This window comes from Manacus candei, unplaced genomic scaffold (genome assembly GCF_025592945.1).
Source record: "Manacus candei isolate 608988 ecotype Guabito, Panama unplaced genomic scaffold, ASM2559294v1 h1tg000071l, whole genome shotgun sequence".
Classification (NCBI taxonomy): Eukaryota; Metazoa; Chordata; class Aves; order Passeriformes; family Pipridae; genus Manacus; species Manacus candei.
The window spans coordinates 2,924,566-2,943,992 of NW_026138119.1; the positions used below are offsets into that span (position 1 = coordinate 2,924,566).

A 19,427-nucleotide genomic window follows, 5' to 3' on the forward strand; every position below is an offset into this window, starting at 1 on the left:
CACGCCTGACAGGCCCTGAATGCTGTGGAGCAGGTCAGTGGTGGAGGAGGCTCACTGCCTTTGGAAAAGCCTGTGGAAAACACGTGTCCCGGCTTGGGGCTGCCTGCCCATCTGTGTACTTTACTCTGGTGGGTCCACTGCCACCTGCCACCGTGGGCTACACAAAAGGTCACCTCAGGATGGGCTGGGAGCTGCCAGGGAGCTGGAGCCCCAGCGGAGATGCCAGCAAGAGGTTGGGAGACAATGGGAAGTGCAGGCAGAGGCAGGACTGTGGGTATGGCCAGCATGGCCGAGTGTGCAGCACCAACACCCTCTGGCTTCCTCCCTCCCTCCCTCCCTCCCTCCTTCTCGCACACCATAACTGAGCCTTGGCTGACACCCAGGCTTTCCCCCAACACCGACCTCCCCGGGAGGACAGTGGCGGCTCTGCAAGATGAGGCGTCACGATTTCAAATGTAAAAACACCCATTCATATGGCCCCTGCTGACCAATTCCCGCTCCAACAGCTATTACTGAGGACTCCAAAGACTAGGTAAACAGGAAACGTTTTCCACACATCCCGTTTCACTCCTGCGGCTCCGCTGCTGAGGCCAGAGCAGTTCCGCTCCGTGCCTGGCTCTGCGTGCACATGGAGGTGTGGGTGGATGATGTCCCTGTCATGCCCTGCGACCTGCACTCATCCCGGGGCAGAGGACAGGGGAGAGATGGCACAGGACCAAGCAGTGGTTGTTTCAGATGATAAAATTTGAGTGTAGTGTTTTGGGGAGGATTCCAGGAGCTGTTGAGAAGGCTCTGCACATTATAGGGATGAGCCTGTGTGTCTGCTGATGGTGGAGAAAGCTCTCAGCTCTGGACCTGAGCTCCCAGTGCTCAGCATTTCTGATCTGAACAGAGCATCCAGCGCTGCCTCATCCCACAGGTGACATGTGTCATCCATGTGAACCCTGTACCTTTCCACAGGGAGATGATGCTTAAAACTCATCACCAACTAGAAAACCACAGGGAAATAGACCCTCCCTATAGGTTAATGTGTGCACAACAGCATTTCATGCACAATCGAGCGCACACACACACACACACACAAACACACTCTTTTGCCTCGAGGAGACTCTCCTGGACAGGTGTGCTCCCACAGAATCTACCAGCTGGGAATGCTTGCTGCCAGCAGCACACGATGTATACAATCACCTATTGCTGGAGAGGATGATGGGCAGCAGAAAGCAGCCTTTAAAACCCTGTCTGCCAAGGAAAACAAGAGGGGGCTTTCTTTAGCCATGCATTTATGTAAATAAACACAGGAATATTTTGCAACTCCCAGGGGACTTGCCCAGAGTACTGTTTTGCTGAATCAGGGTGGGAGTAATCTTGTGCTCATCGTGAGCCTGCGCACAATTGGGAGGACCCCGGCACGTGCGGCACGAGCCAGGGACACAGCCCTGCTCCAGGGGAGCCCCACATGGCATGTGTCCCTAAACCCACACCATGTGCTCTGCCAGGATAGGGGCAGAACCCACGGGCTGCCATGGGGGTCTTGAGGGTTGACATATAATTGCCACCGCCACAGCCTTCATGCTTCTAAAATGTCTCCTTTCTTAGCATGGTCCGGATCAAAGGTTCAAAATCCAATTAAAAACTGTGTTGTTCCTCCTTTGGTCGCCCAGAACCAAGGTCACACATACACGTGTATTAAATTTGGAATTATAATCAGTTTTGCCCCAGAATGGGCCTGAAAATTAGGGCACCAGGGCAGTTGTTTTCATGCTTCTCTGCCGCCCGGCCCTGAAGGCGCCATCTTTGCTGGGTGACGTCCTGTAGATTTTGTCACCCAAACTGCGTGTACCTCACTCCTTTCCAACACAGGCACAGTGTGACAGGGGTGACAAGCCATCCAGCAAACTGTCTGACCACAGTGCTGTAACCCAGATTTCAGGGGGTCACAAATTCCCCAGAACACGTTCCGCTGGTGCCTAACACCAACATGGCCCCTCATGACAAGATGGCCGCCAACCCCGCCATGCTTGGCACGGGCTGTGAGGGAGGATGGGGATCCCCACTTGCCGCCGATCCACCCCCTCTGAGGGGGAATGAGTGGTGTCTGTGGTGGGTGCTGCCGAAATGTGCCCCAGCGAGGCGGGAGGGCGGGGGGCAGGAACCCATCTTATGCCTCGTGTGAGGCGCAGAAGGGAGCCCGGGCGGCCGCCCTGTCGCTCCCTGTGTCCCCGGGGACTCGTGTCTCCCTCCTTTCTGTTTCAGCCCCCCGTGTCCATCCCTGGTGGTCACGGTGTGGGGGTGCCGCCCCTCGGCCCCTCTCCCTCTCAGGGTGCGGGGCGGCCGTGTTTGTTCTCCTCGCGGCGCCTGTTATCAGCTCACAACACACACAGGAAGTCCTGTCTGGGATTGTCCATCCCCGGCCTGATTTATACAGGAAGAAAAGCATAAAAAGCCGCCCTTCCACCTCAGCAGCCACCTCCTGCCTGTGCGTGGCCGGCAGCTGGCCATGCCGGGGCCACCGGGCGGGTGCCTGGGCCCGCTGGACCTGGGATGGCCGGGCAGGGATGGCCACCGGGAGCCACCTGGGAGCACAGCACTGGGGCTGCTCCCAGCACAGCGGGGGACAGTGGGGTGCTACAGGTACTGTAGAGCCATAATGGGAATGGGGTGGATGGGATGGGATGGGATGGGATGGGATGGGATGGGATGGGATGGGATGGGATGGGATGGGATGGGATGGGATGTGGGGCTGGCACTGGGGCAGCAGGAGTGTGTCCTTGCCAGGTGAGACCCTGCGGGCTCCGGGGGGTTTTGCCCCTGCTCAGGCAGAGATGATGGTAGGAGCGTGGAGCAAACAAGGGCGTAAAGGATCTTTTGGAGCAGATGGGTGTGTAAAGCATCCTTCAAAGCACAAGGGTGTGTAAAGCATCCTTTAAAGCAGAAAGGTGTGGAGAGCATCCTTCATCTGAGCTCCTGGTGAGGCTGTCTGCTTTGCTCAGAGTGGAGCTCAGCCTCCAGCACCGTTATTTTTAATTCACCCCACTGGCACTCAGAATGTTTTCCAGGAGCAGAGAACTCCATGGGTAAATTTTACCTCCTGTGCGTGTAGAGGCTGCAAACAGTTGCACAAATTCCTGTGAGATGGCTGCAAATTCTTAGCAAATCTCTTCACTTTCTGTTACTCTTTCCCTTCTTCCTTTGCCTGCTCTCTGACCACTGATACACCACCGCACTGTCCATCCTTCTGCCTGTGTTCCCTGCCTGCTGGTCTCCTCTCTGTGCTGCCAAATTCAGCCCCAGATCCAGGCAGGATGAGGGGCAGGACAGGGATGTGGGCAGGGATTCTCCTGCCTGTCACACCAAGGCTTTGTCCTGCCTAACAGCCGAGCCTGGAGCGTGCTGGGTGTGCGTGCCTGGAGCTCAGCAAAGCCTCCCAAATTTACAGCCATGGAGCCGGCTGATTTTCATGCTGTCTGTTTTCAGCTACCTGCCTGTATTTTGGGATAAAAGAGCAGCTGAGATACCACACCAGTGAATGCTCTCAGTAGAAATAACCCAGCATACTTTTTCCAAGGGTCTAACATTCGTGGAATCAATTCACTGAGCAGAGAATAAAAAATAAGAAGAAACAACAAGGCTTTGTCAGTGATGAAATCAATTTAAGACTGGATTGGGAAGCTGTGCGAGGCAGAAGTCCAAATGTGGTGGCTGGATCCTGAGCATCCTCAAAAATAATCCACCTCTGGGCAGGAGTGGAAAACATGGAGTCTGTCCTGGCAGAGTCTCAGTATTCTTCCCTGTGATCTGCCAATGGAGTTACTCCCCCCTCTCTGCCGTTCCACTACCATCTCTCACAAGTTTCCCTGGAGGTAAGAAAGAGAAAATGAATCTGGTCTGGAGGCTCATTTGAGGCATTTCCCAGGCTCTGCTGCTGCAGATGGGGCTGGCCCGGGGGAGGCAGATTTACAAACTGCAACAAATTAGGGTAAACCAACCTGCCTCACAGCCCCACCAGCAGCAGGGGGGCATGGCAAAACACCAGGGGAGAGGTCTCAGACCAGACAGGGAAAGAAAAGCGTCTCTGCAAAGAGAAGGGGGTGATCAGAAATGTTTTCTTTTGCTCTGTCCTCTCTCCCGAAGGGAGCTCTTGGATCCCCGTCCTGCTCACAGCCTGGGAGGTGAGGGCAGAGAGGAGCTCTGCTTAGTACAGGTTCCTGGAGCTGGAGATTTTCTCCTGGAAGAGAAGGATAATCAGAGCAAAAATCAGAGCATTTCTTGTGGGAAATGCTCTTTGCTGAGCTGCTCCCTAGGATGGTCACGGTTCAGGGACCAAGCTGTCCTGCATCTCCCAGCTATCCCACTGCACTTCCCATGCTCCCCTCTGGAGTGATTCACTGGGGAAGTGGGGTGGGGGACCATTCCCTGCTGACTAATGCTGTGTTTTGCCAGGGAAATTTCACAGAAAGCTGCAAAATTCAGTTTATTCCTGGGTGGGATGAATCATTTCCCAGTTTTTACACTGCAGCCACTGCTGCCTTCTCTAAATGTAAATAAGAGCTCAAGTGTGCATGCAAAGGAAAATAAACCTAGCTATGGGATGTTGCCCTGTTCTTGCATTTGTTTTTGCACAGCTGCAGCTCGGCTGCTGATTGTCCCCATGGTCACCTTAAGTTATAACACACCTGTCCTGAGACACTTAATGCTTGTTAAGTCCTTACTCAGGCAAAAAAAATACCACTTTGTGGGGCTCCAGTCTCGGTTATAATACACAGAGCCCTGGGCAACTGGTGACAACAGACTGAGAGCTACAGGCCAAGTACCTTTCTTGGTTTGACCTGTTTTTATCCCACTGCCATCAGTGGACTCATCTAGATTTCCACTGAGATAACTGGTCTGCAGCTGACGCAGCTGAGAACAATATAGGACATAATAGAATAGTGGGAGGTCGTTTTCCTCACAGAGCTCTGCAGAGCAGGGGCTGCTCCAAAGCCTCAACTCAAGTGTAAAGTTTACAAACAGCCTTATGAAAAACCTGAGCAGAAGAATTTGTCCTAGAACAGGAAAAGCCATTCCCCCCTTTTTTTGAGAAGCACCAAAAATTCCTATTGCTTTAGCAAGTGCTTCCAGTTCTGTGCCAGACCCCCGCAGAGGCCAGTGAGAGCCCATTGTCCACAGCAGGTACGGGGTCAGCCAGGGCTTGTAGCAGCTGAAAGGTTTTGCATCTGTATGTGTGTCACTCTCCTGCCTGTCCCCCCATCCATCTGCCATTTCAGCACCTCTGGCCCCAGTTTGGGGCAGCACTCGTGTGCCTGGGCACGTCCCATTTTCTGTGATGGGATGGAAGTGCTCCTCTCTGAAGTGGGACTTTAGTGCTGACCTCCTATTAATTCTCCTCTGTTATCATTCCTTTTTTGTGCCTACAGAGCCAGAGCAAAGTTAAGTCCCCCCATCCCCAGATACCTCACACCCTCCAAGCTCTCCTATCGCACAGGGGACCACTTCCAGCCCACAGCTCCATGCCTTGATCCACCACAGATGCTCTCAGGGGGATGTTGGATGCCCAGGCAGGTGCACTGGGCTTGGCAGGTCTGTGGGACAGGCTCTAGGAAACAGGGGGGTGGGTGAAAATCTGACTTTTACAGCCAGCCCAGGGCACAGCCTGAGACCTGAAGGCCAGTACTCGGTGTCCTTCACAGCTCACACTGGTGGTAAAGCCAGTGGGAGACAAGGAGGTTTTGACATTGTTAAATCTAAGAGGGAGGTTGGGCAGAAACATTTCTTTCTTGGCCTGAAGACAGGCATTAATATTAGATGTCATGGGAGTACACTTCTAGTGTGTGAGGGAGAAAGCTGTGGGGAAAAATGTAAAACATTGGTCAAGGGAGGACTTCAAATTCAGACAGCCTTGCAGGCAGGAGCCAAAATCCCTTGATGCCTTTGTCAGAAGCTCATTACACTGACCTTAACAGTGCCAACAGATCTGATCTTCCCCCACTCTGAACTGGCATAACTCCTGCTTCCAAGGGAACTTTGCCAGGCAGTGTCCTGGGGGATTTCCTCCCAGCATAATGAATATTAGCACATAAGACACCGAACCCTCCCCAAGAGCAGAGGATTAAATGCTCTTTTAATGGGCTATAAGCAGTTCTTTAGCAGCTGACACGGGCACTTGCTTGAGCAAAGATTTGACCCAATAAATGGAACTGCGAAGCAAACATTTTGCAATTAAAATACTGGCAGAATTTTAAAGTGCTCAGTGCACTTAGGGAATAATTGCCTAATGGCTGAGAAGGCTCCACCGGGGACCCTGGAAAGTGGTGTGCTTGGTCCTGTGCTGGGTGGTATCCTGCAGAGAGCTGAAGGATGAGTCCATCCTCTTCCTCACCATCAAATTTACGCTTGGTATCCCAGGGACTCAGGCAAAGGTTTCCCAAGCAGTTAGGGCCTCCCTGTGCCCTACCACAGTGTCTGTGCCTCTGGCACACCAGTGGTGTGAGCTCAGTGCCAGTGCCACAGGGAGTCACGATCCTGCTTCCATCCTCCACCCCACTCCACAAATGTTTCATCCTCCACAGCTCCACACCTTTGGGAGTGTCCAGGGCATCCCACACCAGGTCCATCATGGGCAAGGGCTGGGTCACTGCTCTCTGCCTTCCTGACAAGGGGAGTGTAACAGTGGGCTTTTTCTGTCCTGACAGTAAGAAATCAAGATGCTCCTTAAGGAAAGGATCCCTGCCCAGGACACATGATGGAGCACCGTGGACAAGGTGAGTGCCTTGGCTGCAAAATGAGATCCTGTGCTTTCAGCATGGCCGGATGGAGAAGCTTTCCCTTGGCTTCCAAACGCATTTTGCAATTATTAGGCAATAATTCAAGCTCTGTTCATCTCCCCCGTACACCAGAAAAAACAGTAACACTCTCGGCATAACAAGATAATTACCGTCCCTTCAAGGCTCTTGGGAAAAGTTGCCTCTGCTTCGTGTTTAGGAGATTAAATGAGCTGAAATCATTCCCTGGAGGTAGGATGGATCCACAGGGTGAGCAACCCCGCCTGTGCTGTACGAGATGCTGTGTAACGTGGAGCTGTGCTTCCACCAGCACCAGCAAGCCTTTCCTTTGCTGCTGGGAGGGATCCCAGCACATCCCAGAGCGGATTCCCCTCTGTTCCCTTCCTCAGGGAGAATCCCACCAAAACTCCTTTCACACGGGGAGCCCCACTCCAGAACACCAGCACCCATCAGCTTCCCGGGGGGGTGCAGCACGACCCGAGACAGCTCCAGTTCCATCAGCGGCCTCAGCGTATCCCTGAGGAAATAGAGGGGATGGGCCAGTGATCTCAGTTGCTCTTTTGGCGCCATTGTTGTTTAGCTGGTAAATATTTCCTTTAAATGCTTACATGCTTTCGAAAAAATTACAAAACTTAATGGGAACAAATATTCCCAGGGGGCTGTATCCTGCCATTCATTCGCACATCAGATCCCCACTATCTTCAAGAATGGCTCTGTGCATGGGCAGGCGCCTAAGTCATTTGAAAAACAATAAGCCTCTGTGCTCTAATTTTCCAGACAAAAATGTAGACAAAACAAGTGGCAATTTGGCACAAACCGAACTGCTTTGATAAATAACTGGGCATTTTAAGAGGAGCAGCCTGTAGGCAGCTGGGATGGGCTGCCTGAGCTGTCCCGGGGCAGGTGTTGCCCAGCCGGAGCTGAGCCCAGTGTGTCACCCTTGGGAGTCTCTCGGGGTCGATCCTCACATGGCTCCACAGCTGGGGGGCCCTCCAAGGAATCCTGTAATCATCCTTTAGGGCTCGCTGAAAACCAGCCTCCCTGTCCTGGCAATTTATTGCCGGCTTCTGCAGGACTTCGCTGTTGTAATGAGCTCAGGGGGATTAACGGGGCACGGCGGGAGGCTGTGGACCAGGTCTCTAACCTAGGGAAACACGTCTCCTCTTAAAATTATATGTGCTCGTGGGGAGCGCGGAACCAGCCACAATATTTTTTAGCAAAGAGAAATAAATTTGCCCTGGGCACTGCACTGGCGATGGACCATTTCCCCGGGGAGTCTGAACACCCCTGGGCGAGGGGCCGGGGGCTGCGCTGGGATCTCCCCCTCTTGCTATAATCCCCTGCCCACCCAGGCGAGCTGGGCCATAGGGGGTTCAGGGACCTCGTGTCCTCGCAGTGTGGGGCACGCCGGGGCTGAGGGGCTCAGCCTGACGTGGGGGTCACCAGGTAAGGCTCCAGATCAATCCAGGGCAGGTGTTTCCTGCAATCCCGTCTCCATCAGAGGCAGCGAAAACTCACGGGGCGCACCACCAGCGTGTCCCCCCACCCCAGGCTGGGCTCCTGGGGGGGTCCTGCCCTATCCCCGCATGACTCCCCCCCCCGCAAGAACTGATTTCTCCGGCGGTCTTGCCGTGTCCCCAGATGTTCCCGGGGCGCCGGGGGCAGGTGGCGGCCGGCGGGGGCCGGCGGGGCGGGGGCAGGCGGAGGCTCCCCGGGCCCCGGCGCTTCCCCCCGGCCGGGAGGCTCCGCTTTCCTCCCCGCCGGGAGCTCATTGGGCCGGGGCGGAGGGACCGGCTCGGGCCGGGGGAGGAAATGCGCGGGGGGGCCGCGGCGCGGCGGAGACTCCGCGGCTCCGGCACCGGCACCGGTGAGTCCCGGCGGGCACCGCCCGGCGCTCGGCACGGCCGGAGGGGCCGCGGCCACATCCCCCGGCGGGGAGGGGCGGGGGGTGTCGGGGGAGCGGGGCTCGGTACCGCAGCGCTGGGAGGGCGGCCGGGGGGGCCCCTGGGCCGGCGGAGGGGCTGCGGGGCTGCGGGCAGTGCCGGGGAGCGGGGATGGGGCTGCTGCGGCCGGGATGAGCATCCCTGCGCCGCGTCCCGGCAGCCCCCCGGGGTACCCGTGTCCCTACAGTTCTTGCAGCCCCCCGGGACACTCGCGTCCCTTTACACGCTGTGACACCCGGGATACTCGCGTCCCTGCAGTTCCTTCAGCCCCCCGGGACGCCGGGGCCGTGCAGATCCTCGGACACCCGCGTCCCCGCAGCCCCCCGCGGCCTCCGGGGGTCCCCGCAGCCCGCTCCGTGATTCCCGGGTCCCCGCAGCCGCTGCGTGATAACGGTGTCCCTGCAGCCCCCGCGGTCCCGTGTCCCCGTGTGCCGCCGCACCGTGCCGTACCCCCGGAGCCCCCTCCGCCGTTCCCCCTCCCTTCTCCCCGCTCCACAGTGCCCGCATCCCCGCGTCCCGCTCCATCCCGCCCGCACCGCCTGCCGTGCCCCGCGGTGCCGCATCCCAGCCTGCGCAGGGAACAGCTGGAGGTGTCTGTAAGGAACAATCCATCCCCCTGCGGCTGGTGCAGACCCTCTCCAGGAGGGTTTGGCTCTAAGGGCACAGGCCAGGGCCAGAGCACGGCTTGGAGCCACGGTTTCACCTGCAGAACCAGGCCAGGCTGTTGGGAAAAGTGCAGCCTGTGAGGTTTATTGCATCCTCCCGAGGGGCTGGATTGTCTAGTATCCCTTTGCAGACAGAGCTCGATTCCTCCTGCTGCCATCAGCTGGATCTTTAGTCTTGGTTCCATGGGCAGAGCTGCACAAAGTGCTGCTCACCTGTGCGGTGGGTTGTGTTTGCCATTGGTGGCTGTGGCAGGTGAGGCAAGAGCAGACTTAGGAGAGCTATAGGAATGTTTCTGGCTGGCAGGAGAAGGATCCCCAGACAGGAGCACGTGGCCAGCCAAGGAGGCTTTGCTGACTCCTGAAGCAGCAGAAACTTAGAGGCACCCTCATAGTTTCACTTGCCAGACCTCTTCATTTGAGGGACTACAAAGGCAGTGACCAAAAACTATTTCTTTTTTTTTTTTTAATCATAAAAAGATGTTTCTTGGGTTATATGTGTTAAAAGAGCAATATTAGAATAGGTGGTGGCAACAGGCTGGAAGATCTTCAGTGGCTATAAAGAGGCTGATTTTCATAAAATTATAAAAAAGACAAGTATAGACTATCATGTTTTGCACTTTTGCAACTTTTTCTTGTATGAAGCAACCATAGTTTTATGACCCAGAGGGATCCTCTGAACACTCGAGGTAGGGCAGTGCTGCTCCATTTCAAAGTGGAAAAACAAACCGTCTGTATTTTAGGCTCGTGCCCTGCGTTTCTTGCTGTCCCCACAGGGAAAGCTCCAATGGCAGCCACGGGAATCCTGTGGGAGGACGGAGATGGTTGGCAGAGTTTGACTTAGAGACTTCAGAAGAAGCACTGCTGGCCTGGGGATCTGGGATTGTAGGGAAAATATGTGTCCCAGTATAGCCCTGGGAAAGCTGGCTGGCGGAGCAGGGGGGAGTTAGTGTGTCTGTACACCAGTGTCCTTGGGATGCCTCCAGGAGAACTGGGGAAAAAGAAGGCTTCTTCACTACTTATAAAAAACCTTCCTGCGGGTCAAGCAAGGTTTGCTTTCCTGGTGGTGGAGATGCCATAAATCAGTCATTAGGAGAGGAAGTTTTTTGCTGTGTTTGGAGGAGAATGGAGGACTGTAGGCTCTATAGCACCAAAATCCTCCTTACATCCTCAAAACCGGGTTTGCATGGAAATATGCTGTGATATTTGACATTTGATAGTTGATGTTTGATATTAAGGAACAGGAAGGCACCAGGCTGGTTTCTCTGCAGTTGTGAGTCTCCATCTTTCCATGGTTAAGTTTCTCTACCTGCACAAAGGAAAGGATGATCCTGAGTGCCTCAGAGGAGGGATTTGAGACCTGCAGGGTCTACAGATATATGGTGGCTATCCCTAACAAGTTGTCTCAGAGTTAGGAATTAATCCTAATGGAGATTGGGGATCCACCTGCAACTTTCTAGTCCAATCCCACCCCAGAGCACTTGGGGATTTTAGCAAGTTGGTTTGCAGTCACCATATTTCCAGTCTCAGAAGGAGTTTTCTTGTGTTGCCTCCCTTTTCTCAAGGTTTAATCAGAACAACAGATTCTTTCTTTAATTGGTGTATGTTTAAGGTGGGTTTCTTTATTTCTTCCTCCTTCAGCTGCTGCCATCCGGAGGCCAACTGGTTTGTTTAAATGCAATACTGTTTAAATTAGATATTGTTACTGACCTTCTTCTGCCTTGTTTCATGTTTGTCCTCGGCTAGAAAATCAAAAGCTCTTTATTTGTGGCTCAGATCTGACTCTGCAGACGGTACATATGGCCCTTGCAGCACTTTTCTCTGGCACGAACTTGTATTTTAAAGGGAAGAAGATCAGATTTCAGTGTGTTATGTGGTGGGAAAACACAGCTTTACAATGCTGTGTGGATTAAGAAATTAGGGGCCATTGTTTTGCCCTCACTGCCTAGAATTAGCAGAGTGTTTCGGGTGACACAGGTCCCTTCCCTGTCTCTCAACACGTGACTGAGTGGACCCTGGTGCTGTGAGAGCCTCTCCAGGCATCCCCTGGGGTAAATCACCACCACAATATTGAGATGAGTGGGGAAAAGTGGGTTTGTGCCTGGAGGAGCTCCCTCCTTTCCAGGGGTGTGTCCCCCTTTCCAGGGGTGTGTCAGATGTCACCAGCTGGGGAAGGACATGCATGTTCACACTGCTCTTCTCCTGTTTGCAGGGCTCCACGCTGAAGGACAGGACATGTGGTAGGAGGCAGCACATCCCACTGAAGAGTGAGAGCTGGTCGTGCTGCACAGCCCGGGGTGCTGTGGGAGGGACAGGACATGTGCCACCTCAGCTGCCTCCTCTCGGGACTCCTCCTCATCCTCAGCACCACCAGCACCGATGGCTTTGCCCGGGCAGGGTAAGGCCCCATTCTGTCTGCACCTCCCAGGCCTGCCCATGTGCATGTCATGGTGAGGCACATCCTCCCCAGGTGAGGAGCCCTGTTTGGCCAGCATGGACATGGGCAGCTCCCCAGGCTGGTCAGGAGGTGGAAAAAGGCTCTGGCAGCCCTTTGCTGGTTGTTTGCTTTGTCACTGAAGCTAAAAAACCTCTCAGAGAAAATGCCCGTTTAGCTCCAGGCAGGGACACAAAGACACTCTGGGCTTTTTGTCCGTGAGAGTCAAAAGGTGATCAGGCCCTGAGCTGTTCAGGAATTATTATTATTATTGTCTCTTTCAAGCACATCCTTCACAAAAATATTTGTGAAATCTTGCTATCAATCACAGCAGCTGAGCCTTGTGAAAAAGTTGTCAAAGGAGGATGCAGCTCCCATCAGAGGAGGATGCAGCTCCCAGCTCTGATGGACACAACATCTGGGGGACATGGGTGTGGAATGCCCTGGTGGGCTGGTGCCTGCTGTGCCCTGTGCTCCCCAGGATGGTGCTGTGGTCCATGATCCTGCAAATCCAGCAATTTCCCTTCCCTTTCCAGGAAAAGGGTCTGACCTGGCACTCAGGATCCCAGTGCAGGCTGGGCAGGCACAGCTCAGCTCCCACTGCATCAGAGGAAGCCCAGAGCTCGGTGCCCCAGATTCTTCCCCAACCAAGAGGAGCTGGAGCTCAACATCCACCTCTAGATACAGCTCACATTTTCTACAAAGTTTGTTTTTACACTGAAATGCTCCTCCAGCATCAAACCTTTCACATTCTGAAACCACAGCTGAATTCCTCACTCTCACGCACAGGCTGCAACCGGAGCTTTATTCTAAATTTTGCAAAGCAAACAATTGCCATTTAAAAATTGCATTTTCTATAACATTAATCACGAGGCTGAGAGGAGTTCTCTGGAGTTAATGGAAGCCATCTGATGTCCATGCTAATTCCCAGGCTTTTTATTTTAGTTTCTAATTGAGCTGGGAGGCTGAGATGAGGGGATGAGTTCCTCAGTAGGACTGACCTGCTTGGGCTGAAAAATGTTGAAAAAGAGGGTATTTAACTGAGACCACTTTGGCTGTTAACCTTGGGAAAGTTTCTGGCTGGATAACAGTTATCTTAGGAAGGCTGGAGGGCCCCTTTCATCTAGCCTCTATTTTTTTTTGCGGTGAGCCTGACCCTGCCTGTGAAGTCATTAATTTCTTAGTGACCACAGAGGCATCTGTTTCAGGAATGCAAAAGTCTCAGAAAGGAAAAATCCCCCCAGAAAGTGAGTAATTTTAGGGGAAGGGAGATGATGAATGGAATGAGTAAATAATCCCTAAATCTGAGTCCTGACTGCTCCCCTGGGACAGAGGGACCGTGCTGGGTGAATGTTCGAGGAGGCATCAGTGCCTTGGCACAGGGGCAGGGGGGGAAGTGCCTGTACAGCCCAAAGTGCTCCAGATTTGGGCCAGCGCCCCAAAACAGCTTGAAGTGTCCTCCCAGGGCACTGGGGCAGTTAGGCACTGCTGTTTCACTCACCCTCTGCAGAGAGAGGCTGTCAGATGTGAGATGTGACCCTGTCCCCTCTGCTCAGCCGCAGGGTCTGTGCCGCGGCGCCGCAGAGCCGGGCGGGCGCCTACACCGAGTCCCACGTCCAGCCCGTCTACCAGCCCTACCTCACCACCTGCCAGGGCCACCGTGTCTGCAGCACCTACAGGTGAGGGCACTGCCTGGGCCACAGACCTGCTCCCAGTGTGGCAGCAACTGGGGGGGCTGTGGGAGGGGGCAGTCCTGCCTCGATCCAAAGGGACGATGCTCCCAGTGCCTGGTGGTGGGTGCCAGTGCAGGGAATGGGATGGAGGCTTGGGGAAGGTGCTCTGGCACCCAGCTCAGCCCCATCCTTGCATTGCAGGACCATCTACAGAGTTGCCTATCGGCAGAGGTACAGGCAGCTGCCCGAGCCCGTGGCCTCGTGCTGTCCTGGTTGGAGCAGAGCAAACACTCACACACTCAGCTGTAACAGAGGTAAGAGGTTGCTGGACCAGTGCTCATCCCCAGATCCCTCGTGTTCCTGGAGGAAGCCCAGGACCAGTTCTCTCATTCACCAACACTCTGCCTGTCAGGTGGATTCTCCCTCTAGGAAAGCATTTAAGTTTTAAACATCACAACCAAATGCAGTTCAATATCTGATTAATTCCCAGCCTTTCTCTGCTGCCTCTTGGGCCTTTTTCCTTTGGGATCGCTCATTACCTCTATAGTTAACAGAGGATAAATAAAGCGAGTAATTCCTTTCCACATAAATCAGCAGTAATGGAAGAGAAATGCTTTCAGGAGGCCACAAATGCAAACCACAGCAGCAGTCAGTCCATCCCCTGACACGCTCAGTCCATCACCCTCCTCCCTCTGTCTTTGCTGCCCCTGGGCTGGTGCTGGTGTGTGTTTTGAGGTGTGCAGTGTGTGTGTTGCATCCAGGGTGGGAGGGGGGAGCTCAGGACCCCCAGAACTGCCGGGTGATGCTGTGCTGGTGTTTCCTCTCACAGCTCTCTGCTGGGTGCCGTGCCAGAACGGCGGGAGCTGCACCTTTCCTGGCAGATGTGCCTGCCCACCCGGCTGGACGGGGCGAGCCTGCCAGACAGGTACTGGCCATGTCACTCCTCTCCCTGCTCCCTGTGCTGCTGCTGGAAGAGCTCGTCTTGGGAAGCATCAGAGCTGCTGCCATGGGGCTTTGGTTGTCCTTTGACCATGCACCGACCCCTTAGTGGGGACAGGGACCAGCACTGTGGCTCCTTACCAGACCTCGGGACATGCCTGGTGCACACACATGCACAGCTGCACGTGTCGCTCCATGGCACTGATGCCTGATGGTCTGACCAGGAAAGGATGGGAAGCCTGGCTCCCAGGGGAACTCCCTTTGGCTGCCTCAGTGCTCCCAGTCCTCATGTGCAGTCCTGGCACCCACATTTTCTCTCCGCTTCTGGTCAGAGTGAGCAGAGCTGTGAGCACACCAGCAAGAGCCTTTCTGCAGCACAAAAACCTTGTGGGGCTGGCCCGAGGTTGTGTGCTTGTGATCCTCCCTCTCCCAGGCTTTGTAAACTCTTGCTGTAAACTAAGACACCCATTTACTGCAGGGACTAAATCTGTAAATATCCAGGGGTGGAAGGGAAGCCTGGCAGTCTCCAGGCACCAGGCTCCTCTCCAGCACAGGAGCAGCCCGATGCTCCTCACAGCACAGGGAAATCGGGCAGGGTGGAGCTCACCAGTGGTGCAAAGCCCCTGCCATGGCGTTTCCCAGCTTCTCCCAGCTTTCCACCCTCCTGTGAGGCAGAGGAGGAGTGTGTGGCATTGACCCATGCTGGGCTAGGCAGAGCTGAGCCCATCAGTGACAGCTCCGGCTCCAGCGCAGGAGGAAAAGATTTTCCCACTGCCTAAAACAGTGCTCGGGCGTGGGAAGCGGTTCAGCTCATTCTGCTTTGTGGGAACAGCTCTAATAACTCCCCCGTGTGAGGAGAGGTTACTGGGTTTTGTACACACTTGAAAGGCTGATGGCTCCTCACCACAGCTGGCTGGAACCAAAACCCTGGCCGTAAATCCAGGATGAGAGCCGGGCGCTGCCTGCGCCTGCCTGGCCAGAGCCGGGACGTTTCTGACCACAGCTTTTGCTTCTGGCTCTGTTGTGGGGGGAGTGGGCAGAGGGGAGGAGGCCAGATCCCCCTCAGGTTTAGCACAGGTTTATCCAGCTGGGTTGTCCCAGATGCTGGTGGTGCTGAGACACCCAGAGCTGTGCCCAGCACAAACACCAGCACATTCTGGGGACACTTGCTGGAATTCCATTGTAGCCCCCCATGCCTAAGCCATTTGTGCCACTCACCCCTATCCCTCCTGCCCTCACTGAGTCATTCCTGTGTTTCAGATGTGGATGAATGTGCCAGCCAGAGCCATGGTTGCAGCCAGCTCTGCATCAACACAGCCGGGAGCTACCGCTGCATGTGCCAGGATGGCTTTGCCCTCGCTGCTGATGACAAGGACTGCCGGCCCCTGGTGCCAGTGCCCGAGATGGACACCTTCAGCCAAGCAGGTAACCTGTCCCCCCAGTGCAGCCCCAGCTGCTCTGAGCCTTCAGAGAGCTGGGGTTAACACTCAGCACCACTGGCTGGAGCAGCTGTGGCCGGAGAGGGGACAACAGCCAGAGAACCCCTCGACTTTATTCTCTCTCCCACCCAAACAACTTCCCCTGTGCACAAATCCATCTGTGAGAGTGACACAGCCTGGCTGTGGCTTGTGGTGTCCAGGATGTGCCTGTTCTCTCCATCACCATCATCGTTCCCACAGGGCAGGTCCAGAGCCTCGAGGAGCAGCGCTGGTGACGGCCCATTATTACTTTTGGTACGCGCTGTGACACTTCAAACTCGTACCGTGAGTAATAATGCGCTGTGGCCAGCACGGGCATCACGCAGCAAACACCTGGGAGAGCAGGGCACTGCCTGCATGTGCCATGCCTGCCTTTGTCCCTGTCCTGGTCCCTCAGCAGGATCGACTCCTTGTGCCCACCGTGGGACAGGGCACCTTGGGTGCTCTCTGACAACATGGGTGCCAAAGGCCAGGCTCCACCAGACACCTTGTCCTTCAAGCATCACCCCATTACCTGAAGAATCCCTCACTGTTGCAGGTGCTCCAGCAGCAGGAGAAGCCTGTGCCATTAGCAGCTGGACTAGATGCCAGTGCTTGCAGCAGATGTTGAATCCAGCTGATGCTCTGGGGCCTGATTCTGGCAGGGCAGACCCTGGGGGCTCACTGAGAGGGCAGGGGGAAACAGCAGAGCCTGGCCTGAGCCCTGCAGAGATGTCTTTCTCCCTAGCACCTTCCACTTCACCTTGGGCAATGGGCTTTTACTGACTGACCTTCCCCTGGTCACTTTTTCAGGTCCCTCCAATGAAGTGAAGGAAGAAATGAACGACCTGAGGAGCCGAGTGGAAGCGCTGGAGCAGGTGACTTGAGCACACCCCTCTGCCCTGCCCTGTTGCTGCTCGAGGCTGTGCTGAGCCAGCTCCCACCCCGGGCTGTTCACAGCCAGGGTTTCCCTCTTCCCCAGCTCTATTTTTAACACAGTGCTGGCCTCGGCAGCGATCCCAGCAGCAATCCCAGCTGTGCTCCACGCTGCCGGCAGCACCCACGCCGTGGCTTTTCCAGCCCAGCAGCCCTTTGAACACCACCAAAGCCCCACGAGCCTGACCTGGTGGGTGCTGCATTCCTTCAGGAGGTCCTCCTGGTGTGGGGGGGACACACTCATGGCTCCCCTTCTCCCTGCAGAAACTCCAGCTGGTGCTGGCCCCTTTCCACAACCTCATGCCATCAGCGCCGGAGGACGTCGGCACAGACCCCATCAGCCGACTGTCCCACTCCCTCCAGCAACTGGACAGAATTGACTCCCTGAGCGAGCAGATCTCTTTCCTCGAGGAGCGGCTGGAAACGTGTAAGTGCCTGGAAAATCAGGGCTGAAAGATTTCCCTCCACCCACACTGGCCACGGTGAGCAGATGCGGGCCAGCGAGATCAGTAACACATCTGCCACTGTTAATCTAGATCTCCCTCAAGCTCAGCAGCCTGCAGTTAATAAAAGATGAACACAAACAGCCCATTAGCTTCATTTCAAAGCCGTTTCTGTGGCTGCACCATCTGACTGCCCATGTAGCAGCCAAAAATTGTAAGGTTGGCACAAGGAAACGTGGCTGCGGGGCAGAGCAGAGGGAGCCACTGTGAGCAGTGGGTCACGTCTGGCAATCAGCACCTCGTGGCTGCAGTCCCTTCCTGTATCCTTGTAATTTGGTCCTTAGAAAAGAACTCCCAGCTCTTAGGAAATTAACAGTCCAAGAAGTCAATCAGGGAAATTTAGGGAGCGTGCAAAAGTTGGCAGATTTACGAGCCTGGGAAGTTTTGGGTATTTCTTTTTGAAGCCTACAGACCAAGCAGTGCACCAGAGAGGGTCTCCCAAGCAGCAAACTGAGCAAGAGACCTCAGTGAGAGTTGCCATGGGTGAAGTGGCTGGAGGTGGGGGGGTCCCACCATGGCACCACAGAGAGGGGTAGCATCCCCTCATGGCCCTGTGGTGCTCTGGAGAGTGGCAGTTTGACTCCAAGCAGAGCACAACCATGTGAACACTTTATTTTGATAGGGAGCTCTTTGCAGCTCATTTTCCCATTAAATAATTCCACAAACTAGGCATGGCTGGGCCAGCTCAGGAGCTGGTGTGCAGCAACAGCCCAGAGCTCATGGCAGGAGACTCAAGAGAAACTGGTTCAGGCATATCCAGTCCCAGTTCACTGCTTTCAGTAATGGCTTAGATGGAAAAGAATTCAAAGAACTTGTTTGAAGACAAAGTAGCTGCAAATAGACACTTAAAAAGCATCTCAGAAAGGGGTAATTATCAGAACCATGGAGTGTTCCAGCAGACTGAGTTTCCTAGTAGTGCTCTGTACATATTATTAGTGACAGCACTGAGGAATGTGAGCAGTATCACAAGGTAACATGGATTTATTCCAAGGGATGACTCCAAAGTGCTGAAATTAATTTTTGCCTGCTCCAGCAAGCAAAACTTGTTTTTGTTCCTTTTCATGGTCTTGCAAGTCCCTGGAGGACACAAAACTGTCCTGTCATACTCCAGCAAGCCCTGGGGCTCACAGGGCATCCCATGGAGTTACTCAGCCATCCACGTTCTGTGCCTGGTGAAGCATTTCACAACTGAATGCTACAATAAAACTGCACTCCCCAATTAGCTGCTCAGTGGGGGTGTGTGTCAGGACCAAGAAAAACTACTTTCTCTTTACACCACCAGCAAAGGCACCAGAGGAGAGCTCTTGAAGCCATAACCACTTTGGCCTCTCTAAGTCTGAATTAGCCCTGATCCAGCACAGACTGTCACTGTTACTGTCACTGGCTTTGGGACACTGCACACAGGGGCCAGGCAAGGACTGTGACACACCAGGGAGGTGAGAGTGACACTCCCAAGCGTGGTGGGACAGAGCTAGCCTAGGGTTGTTTGCCAAAGGGAAAGCTGCAAGTGTAGGTGATATTCACAGAGGTTTAAGGTCAGCCTGCTTGGGAAAGAGACAAACCAAACCCAGGCTACGGATGTTGCTGAATTGTTTCTTTTTTTTCCATCTTCCCAGGTTCCTGCAAGAACGAACTCTAGCTGAACACCCGAGGCCTTGGAACAAGCCGAGTGCATCCGCAGCTCTTATCTCACTCTCCAGCCCCAGGCTGGGGACAAAGCCACATCATCTACAGGAAGGCACAGGGTACCAGGAGAAGGCTGGTTTCCCATCAGCATCTCCATAATTTTCTCTTCCAGCTCACCTTATCAAAGGTCACGCAGTTACTTCCAAACTGGATTCCGAGCCCTCCACATCTCCCCCCTTTCCTGCTGGAGAGGCAGCAAATAAATGCCTTACCTCGTGCCATGAGTGCCTGGCTGTGCCAGACTGCCTGTGTGTGAAGCTGAGTTTGTTTAGCTTTGCCTGGCTTTTCCTTAGCATTATGCCAGGCCGTGCTCTCCCAGGGAGCAGCGGGCACAGGGCTGGCTGTGCTGCCTGCCCTGCAGAGCACAGGCCTGGCCCGAGCAGGGCAGTGCTTCCCCACACTGCCCTGACTTGCT

The 19,427-nt window shown here is 54.6% G+C and overlaps 1 protein-coding gene across 5 annotated transcripts; it reads left to right on the forward strand.

Annotated features, from left to right (window-relative positions):
- The first annotated feature begins 2,407 nt into the window (after positions 1 to 2,407).
- On the forward strand, positions 2,408 to 19,255 carry EGFL7 (EGF like domain multiple 7). 5 transcript variants are annotated; one of them, XM_051807674.1, is made up of 11 exons: positions 2,418 to 2,631; positions 3,475 to 3,860; positions 6,690 to 6,758; positions 11,597 to 11,782; positions 13,375 to 13,497; positions 13,693 to 13,805; positions 14,321 to 14,416; positions 15,691 to 15,855; positions 16,701 to 16,765; positions 17,088 to 17,248; positions 18,943 to 19,255. In XM_051807674.1, exons 4-11 carry the CDS (start codon positions 11,703 to 11,705, stop codon positions 19,109 to 19,111), a joined length of 972 nt encoding a protein of 323 aa, XP_051663634.1. In that variant the 5' UTR covers positions 2,418 to 2,631; positions 3,475 to 3,860; positions 6,690 to 6,758; positions 11,597 to 11,702; the 3' UTR covers positions 19,112 to 19,255. The 5 variants fall into 5 exon arrangements, with proteins under 5 accessions (XP_051663636.1, XP_051663634.1, XP_051663633.1 ...); XM_051807673.1 differs by having other exon boundaries at positions 3,566 to 3,860; XM_051807677.1 differs by lacking the exon at positions 3,475 to 3,860 and having other exon boundaries at positions 2,427 to 2,631; positions 17,088 to 17,250.
- The last annotated feature ends 172 nt before the right edge of the window (positions 19,256 to 19,427 follow it).